Source organism: Nothobranchius furzeri, chromosome 7 (assembly GCF_043380555.1).
Source record: "Nothobranchius furzeri strain GRZ-AD chromosome 7, NfurGRZ-RIMD1, whole genome shotgun sequence".
In the NCBI taxonomy this organism is placed as follows: domain Eukaryota; kingdom Metazoa; phylum Chordata; class Actinopteri; order Cyprinodontiformes; family Nothobranchiidae; genus Nothobranchius; species Nothobranchius furzeri.
The window spans coordinates 76,359,823-76,374,354 of NC_091747.1; the positions used below are offsets into that span (position 1 = coordinate 76,359,823).

Below are 14,532 nucleotides of genomic sequence, written 5' to 3' on the forward strand. Positions count from 1 at the left end.
ACTAGTCAACTAGTGGGCATTTCTTCTGTCACTAGTTAACTGGTGTGCACATTTTGGCCATCACTAGTTAACTAGTGAGACACAAAAACCTTCAACTAGCTGACTGGTATGCATTTTGGCCTTTACTAGTTAACTAGTGAGCCATTTTGTGTCACCTAGTTAACTAGTGAAGCCAAAATGTGTTCACTAGTTAACTAGTGAACATTTCTGTCTCCCACTAGTTAACTGGTGGGCTCATTTTGACCCTGACTAGTTAACTAGTGAGACACAAATACCTTCAACTAGCTGACTGGTATGCATTTTGGCCTTTACTAGTTAACTAATGAGCCATTTTTGTGTCAACTAGTTAACTAGTGAAGGTCAAAATGTGTTCACTAGTTAACTAGCGTGTACAGTTTGACCCTCACTAGTTAACTAGTTGACCTGTTGACAAGATATCAGAATTAATGCTCAAGCGGCTGGCCAAATTGGGCAAAGTTAACAAGTGGGATTTTTACATTCAGTAGTCAGCTAGTACGAGTTTTTGTACCTTACTAGTTGACTAGTAAAAACTAAATGTGTTTTAACTAGTTAACTAGTGGACATTGATCTGTCCACTAGTTAACTAGTGAACACACTGAGCAATACTAGTTAACTAGTAAGATATGAAACATTTTAACTAGTTAACTAGAGAGAATTTAGGCCTTACTAGTTAACTAGTTGACATTTAGGCTGTCACTATTTAACTAGTTGACACAAACATGGCTAACTAGTTAACTAGTGGACAGAAATGGCTTACATGTTCATGACAATTCTGGCTGATATCCTGATATCAGAATAAATGCTCATTTGGCTTGCCATAGAGGCGTTTTTCAAACTCTAAAAACTCTCAAACTTTGCTCAGCCTGAAGGTTCCACATCTCCACTATCTTCTGATGTAAAGTAGTAACTTCATGAGGGATCATGTTTGTAGATGAGACTTGTTAAAGTCAGCAATGAGGCTTTGGCGCTTATAACGAGTAAGTCCCAACACCGACAACAACGTACTGAAACTAGAACCAACACGCACAAACAGACAGATCGGTCCCGCCTACTTACACTGTTGGTCTTTTTTAAATACGCAGTAATCGTCGCTTCATCCTGCATCCTAGCAGCAACCACTTTGGCGCCTCTGGAGTCGGTGTTTGTTTACGTCATGCTGCATTCAATGTAATTGGAAAAAGGAGCTTCAAGCGCTTAACCTCTGATTTTGTTTTCTTTCTGGCCTTAGTTGGGGGGGACGGATCGGGGTCGATCTGAATCTGGGGGGGACAGATCCCCCTCGTCCCCCACCCTATCTGCGCGCCTGGGTAACTCCTTCCAAAACATCCCCAAGTCTGCTGCACTGATCTGTACTTGGAAATGTAAGGCGACTTGGTTTTTACTTTTTGCAACAGAACAGCTCTAAACAGTTTTGTGGTCGTCAACTCATTCTGACAGATTCAAGTTAGTATTTTAAACAGATACTTTTTGATCACTTGGACATTCATAATCCAAAGTTTTGGGATGGAAAAAGGATGGACCATTATTTATCTAGAGGCCCAAACTCTTCATGTATCTTAATATTAATAGTCACTGAGTCACCGAGGACAGAGTGAGAGTCCTCACCTTGAACTCCAGCTCCATGCCTGTGACATTTTCTCCTGGTTCGATCTGCGTCAGCCTCTGGATGTAGGAGTACAGGTTCCTCGCGGGGACCTCGGTGTTCCCACAGGTCACCGCCTCCAGTAGCGCATCGTGGATGAAGATGTACTGGTCCTCCGTCTGAACCATGTAATTCCTCTGGGACCGCATCAGCGTCACATGGCCGTAGATGTCGATGGTCTTCTCATGCTTGATGCGCTCCGTCATGCCGTCAATGACGACGAAGCAGCCGGTTCGGCCCACTCCGGCGCTGCACATACAAACAGAAACATAATTGTGGTCAGGAAAGATGTTCGGACAGATGGCGGTGTGATTTTCCCCACGCAGCTTGGGAGACTGTGCTGCTTCTTCTGCCCTCTAACTTACGATTAAAAATGCCAGCCAGCATTATTTCTAACAAAAGATGGGAAAATTAAAATCAGTGATGAGTCAGCATCACCGTCTCACTCGCACGGGATGATATCACCCCCATCGACATATAATCCAGAAATATAACACGCTCAGCTGCTCACCCAAACACTTCACATTTCTGCTGCGCTGGTAGCTAAATGGTGAGACGACCTGACCAAGCAAGTCTGTGCAGGAGGGGAAAATGGGCTCTTCAAATGGTTAAATTAATATCACCCCGTGTGTAAGTGTGTGTGTGTTTCTCAGGTGGAAGGAGACTTGGTCCATTGTTTAATACAGAGGCAGGTTGATGTGATAAGGCACATTATGATGGAGTCTTGCCGAGATAATTAAATCTGACTGATAATCCCGTTGGATACTCCATCTGACTGTGACAGAAGATTAGGAGGAGCTCCTCTCCTGCCCTCATCTCGCTGCCTCTTTATCTTCTCTCCAAGCACCCGTCCACAACGCAGACGGAAATTTCGCCACTTTATCAGCCGCGCATTTGTACATCTTTTAGACCCCCCCCCCCCATTTTCTTTCCACTTTTCCTGTTCTTTAATTCATCATTTTCATTCACTGCGTCCCAGATTTGACCTCAGCCTCTCTCTCTCCTTCTGCACAAATCTCCTCCCCTGACCCCCTTCAATCATTGTCTCAATCTTCCCACCTTCCCCCTCTTCCTGCACATTTACACTAATTCTTCCTCCTGAGAGCCTCTGCATCCTTCAGCCTGTGCTCAGCTCCATCTTCTTGCCTCATTCTCTTGCTGGTAAAAGTAAAACTGCAGCTTCGATCCAGTTTTTGAGTTCCACACTCTTGCCAAGACAGTAATGACATGTTTCCAGAAACCTCCCCGATCCACAGACGGCAGCTCCTTTTAATATCAACTTATGAACTCAGATCCTCCAATGGCTTGAATGGTAAACTGTCAACTGTTAAAGCTAATTATGGCTAACCTTTGAGATGATGGATGTTGTTGGGAAAAGAATCGGAGTTTTGACGCTGGTGATGGCGGTTTGAGGTTTATAATGGCAGATAATTTTCAGTTTTGTTCAGACCCTCCAAATAATTTGAAACAAGCACCCTCGGACTCCTGTTGAGTTTTACAAACGACAACCTAAAATTACCCTCAAATGTTTTGAGAAACTGGTTTGTTTTCCTTCTGGGTTCCGTGGATTTATGGGAAGAATCATTTTTTCCTGCTGAATTGCTGATATGAAATCAAAACATTCAAACCCAGACGCACCTGCAGTGGACGATCATTGGTCCCGCATCCGGAGGGTTGCAGGACTTGACCCGGCGGAGGAAGGCCAGGAACGGGGTGGGATGCTCGGGCACCCCGTGGTCCGGCCAGGCCGTGAACTGGAAGTGACGAACCTCTCGCTTTTCATTAGAGCCGCTCTGGATCCACCAGAGTGTTAGAGAGAAAGTTATTCTGTATTCTGAGCAGAACTCGCTCACAATGCACACAGGAAACATCTCAGAAACAGTCGTAATACACAACATATCTAGTTCTCGGAAAATGTTAATCAACAATATAATAAACATGTTATTAAAATGTTAATATTTTAACAGTGATGCTAAAACTTCCTGAATAGAGGTACAAATACTCATCAAAGGTGTGACAGATTATCATGTAGGGAGAAAAAAACATAAATGCAACCAATTCATTCTTTTTGTGATAAATCTTTTCTCGTGAATATCGTGTTTTGTTTCAGGAGATAAATGAAACATACTTTCTGACCTTTCTGAGCTAACGTTCCTGCCATTTTGTGCAGCTGAAGCACACAAAGCTCATTTCAGTCCAGAATCGTGTACTCAAATATTTAGCAGTGATCCAAATGGGAGCCGTAAAGCGGAAAGAAGCAGATGTATGCAGCTATTCTGCTTTAAGTCTCAGCTGGTATCAGCCTGCCAGCCCATCGGTACATAGAGACAAAGAATGAGTGACTGAGTGAAACAGAAAAATGTCATTTACATCAAGCCTCAGTAGTAAAACAATCAGTTATGTGAAAGAATACCCCCACAATAAATATACCCATTAGTATTGGAAGCATGGACGTAATTTTTTTGGGGGGACAGGGGGGACAAGTCCCCCCCCCCACTTCTTCCAAAGTCAAGTTTTGACCCCTGCACTTTTTACCATCCAAAAACAACATTACGCTATATTTAATCGACACTGGTTGAGCTCTAGGACCAAGTGGAAAACAACCGTTTGTGTTGAAGCCTGTTTCCCATTAGAGCATACTGTAAAGATCCCCCCCCCCCCCCCCCCCATGTCCCCCCTACTTCTAAAGTGAAAATTACGTCCATGATTGGAAGGATAACGTCTGCACGCCACTAGCACAACTGCTCCACTTTCCATTACAACATATAACATTTTCTACAATGGCTGCTGTTTTTAAAAAATCTGTTCTTTTCAGGCTTTTCTGTGTCACTGACTCATTATTTATTCGTGCATTTGCATCTTTAAATGTATTTTTTTTAGCAGATAAATGCTCTTCTTTAAAAAAAACAAATTTAGTCAGACTGAATGGTTTAAAGTCAGCAACATTTAGAAAAAAGCACATTTTAAGTTAACTTCATGAAAATCTGAATGCAGCATCTGGAAAAAATACACCTCTTGTGGAAGCTCTGCGTATGGATCCGCACCGCAGCCTGTGTAAATGTTCTGACTGGACTCAGTGAATTTTAGTTTTTGAGGAATGAGGAGTGAGTACTGCATTATTTCAGCTCTCTGCAGCCACAGCTTTGATGCCGGATCATTCAGAAGCTTCATGCAGACCAGCTGCAGCCTGTTCCGGTTGATATCCAGTAAAATCAAGCCAAGCCTTCTTTGTTAAACCAAGCCACATCAAGCCAAACCAAGTATCCTGATTAATAAAACTTTAGTTATTGTTGTCTCTGTGTTGGCTGAATCCTTGGGCCCAATTCTCCTGAACATGACTCAGCACTACACAAATAACCGTGTGGTAATGTTAACGTAGCATGTTGCTACTCAAGGTAGCATGATCTATTTGACAAAATTTGCTCTGGAACATAATAAAGGTTGAAGATGGTCCAAGACACACAACTGAGACAATTGAGACAAACGGTTTAAGCTAGCCTAAAGGTACTTCCGATAGGTATTGTGTGTACTAATTATACTGCAAAATGACTATGAATCAGTTCATTATGTTTCACTTTTTCATCCAGTTTCAAACGGACTATAAAGATGGACTGCAGCCAAAGCACAGTGGCGTATCAAAACGTTTTTTTCTAAAGCGTCTCTCAAGATAAAAATCATGAAGCTCGTCACAAGATAAAAAAACAATCGATTACAAAATGCTCTATTTACAGTGATCCCTCGTTTATCGCGGTAGATGCGTTCCAGACCTGGCCGCGATAGGTGAAAATCCGCGAAGTACGGACACCATATTTACAGTACAGTACTATATTGAATTATCGTATGATCAGATTCTCTTTTTGTGGGTAAAACTCAAGAAAAAAAGTTTTTACTTGGTTTTTTTTATAGTTTTATTACAAAAAGTGCATTTTATGATGAAATTGATGAAAAAAAACAGGAATTTCTTGATATTTCGCATAGAAAATCGATATATAGAAAATCGGCGAATTTCCCTTGAATAAGGCTCCAAAGAAAAAATCCGCAAAGTCGTGAATCTGCGATAAACGAACCGCGACGTAGCGAGGGATCACTGTAATGCCCTTTCCTGCACCTTCACTGTGATTGTGGAAGTATGACATCACTGCAACTTGACTGGATCGTTTGCAAAAGGCAGAGGAACACTTTAGATGCTGCAGATAGATGTTACCTTGTAAAGAGCAAAGGTCCTCATTGAATACGTGGCCAGCTCCACTGTGTCCAGTAGAGTGACCTGGATCAGGCCGTAGGTCTCTGTGCCTCGTGTTGGCCAGTACTGATCACACTTCACCTAGAAGGGAGCAGAGGATATGCTCTGAGGGATTGGGGAGTGTGTGCACATGGTGGTAAAAAAGGTAGAAAAGAGTGGAGGAGTGTGTGTGTGTGTGTGTGCGTGCATATAAAGAGGCAAAACAGAAAGAAAGTGATAAAGTAGATCAGTGTGGATGTTGATCGAAAACGTTTGCTCAGTCTAAGAAGGTGAGAGAGTGAAGTGAAAAGTGACAGGTAGAGGAATTAAAAGGATCTTCAGACTCAAGGGCTTTTACTTTGGTGAATTCATCAACTCACTACTGTGTTTAAAAACATCCCTGAAGATCGTCTGCATGTTGTCCCACTTTTCACCCTTACAAAAATCAGTAGTGAAGCTCTCAAAAAACACCAAATCCCGTCATCCACAACCAACAGAACACTTCAAATTCCCAAGTACAGGGTAGTCATGTTTGTAGTTGACCAGCCTATCACTCAGAGGCCATGCAGGAGGGAGGAAAAAAAATCCCAGAGGAAATGAAGAAGGAGAGGAAGGCCTTGGCAGAACCAGGCCAAACCAAACGCTATGTGCTGATCCCTCTAGCCCTCACATCAAAGACAGCAGGGAGCTCAGCTCAGCTTGCTCTGCATTCCACTGCTCCAGACTGAGGATTATGCATTTTGGCCCGGGACGTTCAGGCTGTAATTACAGCTCTCCAACGGCTGTTTTCCCACCAGACCTTGAGACACTGCAGGGACAGAAATGGCTGTCCACGTAGGGGGGCTGCTCGCTGCCAGACGACTACAGAGGATTGTAAAAAAACCCAGCCTGGTGTGAAGACTGTATTAACCGCTGATTTATGGGCCAACAGCATGACTGTGGTTTGATTTGTGCCAAAAGGAAGGACCCTGGCAACGATCCCACAGCGAGACCATCTGTGATCATCTGCGTTGTTAATGGGTAAACACATAATGGTGTAACGTTGAGAGGTGTTTAAATGAGATCAAATTAATTTATCAAATTTAAACTGCAGTTAGAGAGGTGCAGCAGTGAGAGAAAATATCAAATATGTTCAGCGGAAAGCTTTAGGCCCTGTCCACATGTAGCCGGGGATCTGCCAAAACGTAGATATTTTTCTACGTTTTGGCCTGTCATCCACACGAAAACGGAGTTTTTTCACACGAAAACGGATCTTTTTAAAAACTCCGGCCAACGTGAAGATCTGCGTTTTCTCTGTTTTGGGTGTGTGCGTGTGGACAGACAAAACCGGAGTTTTAAGGTCCGCAACGTCACTTTCCGCGACAAAAAAAATGCTGACATCACGTGTGCGACCTGTGTTTGCACTAGCCGACAGCATGGATGGCCTCAGAGCTGCGCTCGCTTTATCAATTGTCCAAGCGCTTTTTGCTTGTTTGATTTTGCAAGCGGAATTACTGCTCCTTGCGGAAGACCACAGACGAAGGACGAGGTTAAGAACGGGGGAAGTACTGCCGCCTACAGGTCTGGCATGTCCTTAACAACGTATTTATCCGGTACGTGTGGACAGAGTTTCTTTTTAAACGCGGTGGTGTGGATGCAAGTTTTTGGAGGGGCGGATATTCGTTTTTAAAACACCCGGCTACGTGTGGACTAGGCCTTAATTGCACCTTCTAGTTGTTGTGATGAAGAGTTCAATGATGGCATTTTGTAATAAATATTAAACATCTTAAACTCTTCAAGAAAGATAGAAAAATAAATGAGCTGAAGAAGCAAACTTTTTGTGAATGGCTGCATATCAAGCCCTGATAAAACACGTACGGCCCCCTGCAGAATGCTTCTGTTTTTGCCGTATTAGGACAAAACTAAAATATTTAAGATCAGCAATCGAATTCCAATATAAGACAAAGATAATACGTATAAATTTTAAAAAGCAGTAGTCAAACAATGATATTTTTTATTAAGGTAAAAAAGCCGCCCAAACTAACCCCTCGGTCTGATAAATGGTGGCGTCATCAGTAGCATCTACAATAACTGACAATCTCGTGTCACTCAGGAGGAATCCCGTCCCACTCTTCTTTACAGACGTTCTCCATCAGGATTGTCTGCTAGAGAGCAGAATTCACGGTTCCATCTATCACAGCAGGTGGTCCAGGTCCTGAAGCAGCTAAGCAACCCCAGACCATCACACTACCACCACCATGTCTGACCAGCGGTGTGATGTTTCTAAAACAGTGTTAGTTCCTATTTTTCTTGTCGGCCGATTATTTTCCCAAAAGTGTTGGGGATCCTCAAGATATTACTATTTTCTCCAAGCATTTCTTTTCATTTTAGAACTCTTCATCTTTAGAGGCTTTTGATGTTGTTCTCGGTTCTTTGCTCCTGATATTTGTATTTAGACCCACGTTGCTTTTGAGATCTTTTAGCCTACTTCATGTTTTCAAACAGGCTTAATTAAAAATCATGTTTTTATTCTGCAGGTCTGACAGTAATTAGACCTGGCGGTTGCTAGGGAGATCAAACTGCGGATTGTGATTAATCACAATGAATCCACGACTTAACAAGTGTAGCAATGACGTTTTCCACATAGAACCAGGTTGGAATGGATAGCTGTTTTCCTTTAATAAATGAAATTATAATTTAACAACTGTATTTTGTGTTTACTCAGCTCAACTTTGTCTGACGTGGAAACGTATTCACACATTCATGAAGTGTAAGCTCTGCACAGCTTCGCATTGCTAGCCTGGCCTGCCAGACTCATCCTCTGTCTATTCTACACAGAGGACGAGTCTGGATACTCAGCGGCAGAGAGCACCATAAGGGGCGGGACTAGCCAGCTCAAAAATAACCAGTCAGAATGAAGGCGGAAATGCCGAGTGTACCGCCGTAGTTTATTAGCTGTAGTCAAAGATGGCATCAGGCGACGGCGCAAACATCTTTCTTTAGAAGAAAGGCATTTAGCGCTTCTTCTTCTTGTGGTTTAAAAACATGTCCAAGTCATTCAGAACAGAGGAAAGTGCTGCAGAAAACTCTGCTTCAGACGCCATCTTTGTTGTTTATGAGAAACTCTTGGTGTGTGACGTACGCTGCTCAGAGCGAGAGTTTTCTAGCCTAGTGAACTAGACCAAATTCTTGCTTTGCAAAGAATGGTCTAGGCACGCTCCATTGGAACCTCCGCGGCTCCTACCAGGACTATGGCTAGCCAATCAAGGCTCTCTAGAGGGGTTTCAAACACATAAAGAGCTGTGATTGGTCCATGATGGTGGGCCAATCATAGTGCTCTATCTGCTTAGTGAACAAATCACAGAGCTTTATCTGCTTTGTGGGCCAATCAGGGCACTCTATATGCCTGGTGGGTGGGATGATGCAACAGAGTGAAACAAGAGTATGTCACATTCATTGTCCAGTGGAATGCGGAGATCATTTGAAAGACAACGGTAGAACCCGCCACACAACCGAGAGCCGTCAATGGAGCATTGCCAGACTAAATAATACATTTATTTAGTCTGGCTTGCCAGGCTAAGAGTTTTCAGGAGGTGGGGTTATTTGAATGGGAGTGTTACCAGGCCATGGCTGGCCAGGCTACTGCATTGCTATAAAGTCACAAAGCTGGGGAGATAACTGTGGTGTGGGCATGCAAATTATGTCATTTTACGTAAACTGTGTCTGAACTGCAGTGGTCACAGTGAAACTCAAGTCAACTATGAGTGTCTTCGGTGAAGTGGAAACAGGTCTACAGCCGGCTGGTACTCATAAACAGCGGGAAAAAAAGAGGGTAAAATGGAAAAGGGGGGGAGGAGGGTGTCATGTGAGGTAAAGTTGCACTTACAAAGGGGTTAGAAAAGCAGTGAAAGAGAGGTCTTGCCTTAGAGAAGAAAAAAGAGGGCATCTGAGGGTCAGAGAGACACAACAGAGACGGTTGGAAAAGGTTGAGAAGGAAACAGTTTTAACACAAGTTAATAGGAAAAAAGAAGCACAGGTGGGAAGAAAGGATCGTTTCTGTAAAGGATTTTTGGATATAATTGGTTAGCAGTTAATCATGAGTTTCACCTCAGGCCATTCTTGTTCATTTCATTCTTACATGACATCCTCATTACACTGGATTTCCACTCAAGCGTACATTCAGTTAACAGCAAAACGCCTGGAAACCAAATGACTTTTTAATTCATTACCGACCCCAGTTTAGCTGTGTCTCTTAATCCCCCGTCGGCCTCGCTCACCAGTAGACTCTATCCTGCTCCCTTCTATTGTGATCTGCTGCATGACGCTGCGTTTACTTTAGTCTTTCTGGAAGCTCTTGAACAAAATCGTTTTCAGCACAATTAACAGTTAATAGTGTTATTTTCAGCTCATTTCGTAACAATTAAAACACCTCAACAGTGAGATATCTGGAGACTTGCCTACTTTCCCACCAGAGTAGCACCATTTGCCCTCTCCAGCTCCTTACGCTGCCATTCATCACTCTAGTCTTACAACGCTCAGCGCACCATTTGTCTCTTTCTTTCTTTGTGTGTGTGTGTGTTTGTGTTGAGGCATGTGCTAACCATTTCTGTTATCCCCATAATGATCTGCCCCCCCCAACACACTATAAAAAGCAACCTATAGAAACTACCCAATAAAATTGAGGTAACAATTTGCTTAGTTAATTTAAACACCATATATGTTTGTAAATAATACCTTATATTCAAAGTTAAGAAATACTTAAAGGAATTGGGTAAAATCTAACTGACGCTTATTAGTAAATATTACCCAATTTTCTAAGCTAGAAAATTATAAAATAAATTGGACACATGCTGAAGCTAGGATAGATCCTGCAATCCTCCGCTTTCTGGACCACCTGCTCTACCTCCTCAGCTATACTGCTGCCCAATGTAATGCTGGTATGAATAAGAATTTATTCCATCAAAAGCAATACAAAATTAATATATTTCTGTTTTACAAAAGCTGAACTGAATTCCCTGTTGCTCAAAAATTTTTTTTAGACATGCTAAAATATTTCCCTTAAAATGTAACTTCACCTGTAACTGTAACTACATGAATACTTGAATTAGAACGCTAATATAGCACAGAACTGTACACAGATAATCTGGCCAACATGTACAATTGTTATTTTTGTTAATTAAAAAAAAGGGTAATCCAGCAGTGCTGGACACATTTTTTGGGTAAGTTCTACTCATTGAAATTGGGTTCTGCTAGTTAATTAAATAAAATAGGTAGAATGAACTCATTTTTTAAATTTCGGTCTTTAACTAATATATTTAGTCACATTTTAGAAGATTTTATTGAGTGATATTTAGCATTCCAAACAAATCAGTTTTTTCAGTGCACTATCCTTCTTCTTGCGCTCCTTTAACCTTTTCTTTTTCACATTTAAATTCATGGTTTTGGCAAGCTGTTTTGATTCTATCCCCATCTCGGCTGTTTCTTTGCTCCAGCTCCAGCTTTATCCTGTCTTACCCGTGACTTCTCCTCCAGCTTGGTCATCATAACGATGTTGGCTGTGTGCTGCTCCCACACCATCCTCCAGAAATCCCCAAACGTCTCAGGAAGGGGACCCTGAGTGGCGATGTAGGCGTTCTGGCGGCGGTAGCCATCGATGTAGTTTGCGTTGATGTAGTCGCTGCCGGGTACGCCTGAACAATTAGACAACAAATGGATCTTGTGAAGTAAGAAACAGAGAGACAAAGGATTTGACTGCACAAAGCAATTTTACTTTCATGTATTTATTCTGGTATACAGTGATGAAAGGGAAATGGATTATTTAAATTCGCCTGCTCTGACAGAAGGTTTATGTCAAAATAATAAAGGCCGAGAATCATCTGAGGTCACGGTCGGGAGCTTCATCTTTCACAGTGTCCTCTGGTGTTGGGACTGTTCTCTCATCTTGTTTTATTATGCATGCTAAGACGATCACGGGACTAATCGGTGTCTCCTCTGGATGTGTCGCTTACAACGGCAACATGACTGCAAGGCTGTCTCCGTGGAAGACTCGGCTGCCTGTTCTGGAGGGGATTGTGTGTGAGGAGTGTGATGTGGGAGACTGTGTGAGTTTGATTTAGGATCAGGCCTGCTCATCTAGGGCCTAAACCATAATCCTAAAAATCACTGAGGCACAGCTCAAACACACACGCACACGCACACGCACGCACACACACACACACACACACACACACGCACCAAAGACCTGCAAGCAGTAACCCATGACCCTTTTTGAGTCTTCTGATACGTGTTTACATTCAAAAACATGGAAATCAATGAGCAAACGGTAGAATCCCCAGAGAGGCAAACTGTTGCAGGTGATTCTCTTGAAGGGTCTTTCATTACGAGCGTGACTCAGACCCGTGCAGCTGTATGAAATATCCCGATGCACCATCACACACCATTCCTTTTAACTGAAAGACAAGTGTAAGGGGGGGGGGGGTTTGCACAAAGTGGTGCCAATGGGTTGGGGATGGACAGTAAGACAAGCTTCAAACGTATGTTTATCAACCGCATGAGTCTTTTAAAGACAGCTCGCCTCAGAGCTTTGACGTGCTTCAACTTTATTGCAAGGGACTGCAACAGAAGCATGCAGATAACACACACACACACACACACACACACACACACACACACACACACACACACACACACACACACACACACACACACACACACACACACACACCACCCCAGTTCTCTTGGTGGATGCAGTAGCTTGGCGGTGCGTGTGTCTACATGAATGTGTGAAGGAAACTGGGAGCAGAAAAGTGCATATCTGCTTGTGCACATTCTGTGTGTGTGTGTGTGTGTGTGTGTGTGTGTGTGTGTGTGTGTGTGTGTGAGTGAACGAATGTGTAATACGATTGTGCGTTTGAGAGTATATGTTTTCTAAGCTGAAAGACAGACGGGCTGCAGGACAGGCGGGGGTGGAAGGACTCCTCACACATGCTCTGCCCAGATAAGGCTCATCTGTTTGGGCCTGGCCTCCCACTGCCTCCCTCTCTGCACATCGGAGCAGCCGGTTGTTTCACCTCAGGTCTTCTCCAGCTGAGGTGGGTGAGTGTGCATTTCGAAGCACAAGAACAGAACTAAGACCGTTTTGTTTTTTCATTCCCATCTCAAAGGACCTAATGCAGAGAAATAAGCACCCAGATCCGTCTGAACTACGTGTTATCAGAACTGAAGTCCTCACATGTTTAAATGAGTGAGACTAAATGGTGGGAATTGTAGTTTTTATTCACAACATGTTTATAAAAACCATCTTCGTATCATTAAATAGTCACTGGATGGTTGTTCACAAAATACTTATTTGTGCAAATACATACTTGAATTGTTGATTTACTAAATTGTAAAAGACATAAATGCTGAAAATGAGAATGCATTTCAAGTATTATGATCACTGCACCTAAAGATGTTTTTATTTTCCACTAGACTCGACAGTATTAGTGTTCGTGAGTTTGGTTTTTGCAATGCAGAGTTGTTGTTGTGTGTGCAGCTCTTCAGGGCCCAAGAGCTCATGGTTTTCCAGAATTAACGAAGGAGCTTTATACTCTGCCCTGTCTGTAACAGAAATAAAGTTTAGACACCAGGATAATGTAGCTGGAGATTTAATGGAGTTCCAGATGGTGTGTTGGAGCCAGAACCGTGTGAGATTGATGGCTGATAGCAGTTCCTTGGGTGTATGCAGCTGCTTCTGTACCACCACCACCACCACCATCATCATCATCATCAGTAGCAGCCTCTAGCTCTGGCACAGACAGAATGCCAGGATGTCAGCATGTGAGGCGGAAAGAGCCAAAGTGACAGAACGGTGAGATATCAGACTCCACATCATCATGGACTGTTTTCTATCCTTCTCTATCGTTTGATCATTTTATGGTAGTGTTTTTTTATCCTCTCCGTTTCTGTCACCAGAAAACACATTAATAGCCTTCTGCCAAAAGGCAAAAAGGAGGATACACTTCTATGTCTGAGTGCATGTTTACCATACCAAACAAATTTTCTCATGAACCACTGGATGGATCGTGATTCAGTTTTTTTTAAAGTACAGGTGAAACTGTAAAATGATCATGCTGAGAGACCATCTAAAGGCTCAGGAACCTTTGCAGGTGTTCTGAAGTCATTAGATGATTAGAGTGTGACACTTTCTAAAATATTGAACATTTTCACGTTATTCTAATTGTCTGAGATTTTATATGTGCAGCTTTCCATAATTATCACAGTTCTAACAAATAAAGGCTTGAAAAATCTGGCTTTGCATGGAATGAGTCTATCTCATACATATGTTTCACCTTTTATGTAAAATTACTGACATAAATCAACTTTTGCACCATATTCTAATGCTTACAGTTTCACCTGTAATTATTAAATACAATTATAATGCAACGGGTTGCCTTATTTGGTGAAAACTTGATTTAAAATGGTCACCCCAGTTAATCAATATTAGTGAGCACAAAAAGGTTTCAACTTGCATTTTATAATGTAGCAGAAGCAAACTCACAGATGCGTCTTATTTTAAAATAGCCATTCTCCTCTCTGTGCTCATCAGCTCATAATTAAATGTCTGTAACTCCTGTCTATATTAAAAGTTTTTATTATTATCAGAACTTTCAGTAGATCTGTGTTTCTT

The 14,532-nt window shown here is 42.4% G+C and overlaps 1 protein-coding gene across 35 annotated transcripts in view; it reads right to left on the reverse strand.

The window, feature by feature from the left end:
- The window catches only part of ptprdb (protein tyrosine phosphatase receptor type Db), a 324,563-nt gene that overhangs the window by 23,139 nt on the left and 286,892 nt on the right, over nt 1-14,532 (reverse strand). For 16 of the 35 annotated variants that reach the window (XM_070553775.1, XM_070553772.1, XM_070553771.1 and 13 more), the window contains 5 exons: nt 11,379-11,554; nt 9,751-9,810; nt 5,868-5,987; nt 3,302-3,456; nt 1,627-1,912 (listed from right to left, as the gene is read on the reverse strand). In XM_070553775.1, the coding sequence (XP_070409876.1) occupies nt 1,627-1,912; nt 3,302-3,456; nt 5,868-5,987; nt 9,751-9,810; nt 11,379-11,554 (797 nt within the window). The remainder of the gene's footprint in view (nt 1-1,626; nt 1,913-3,301; nt 3,457-5,867; nt 5,988-9,750; nt 9,811-11,378; nt 11,555-14,532) is intronic. The other 19 variants (XM_054751605.2, XM_070553783.1, XM_054751594.2 and 16 more) reach the window with 2 other exon arrangements.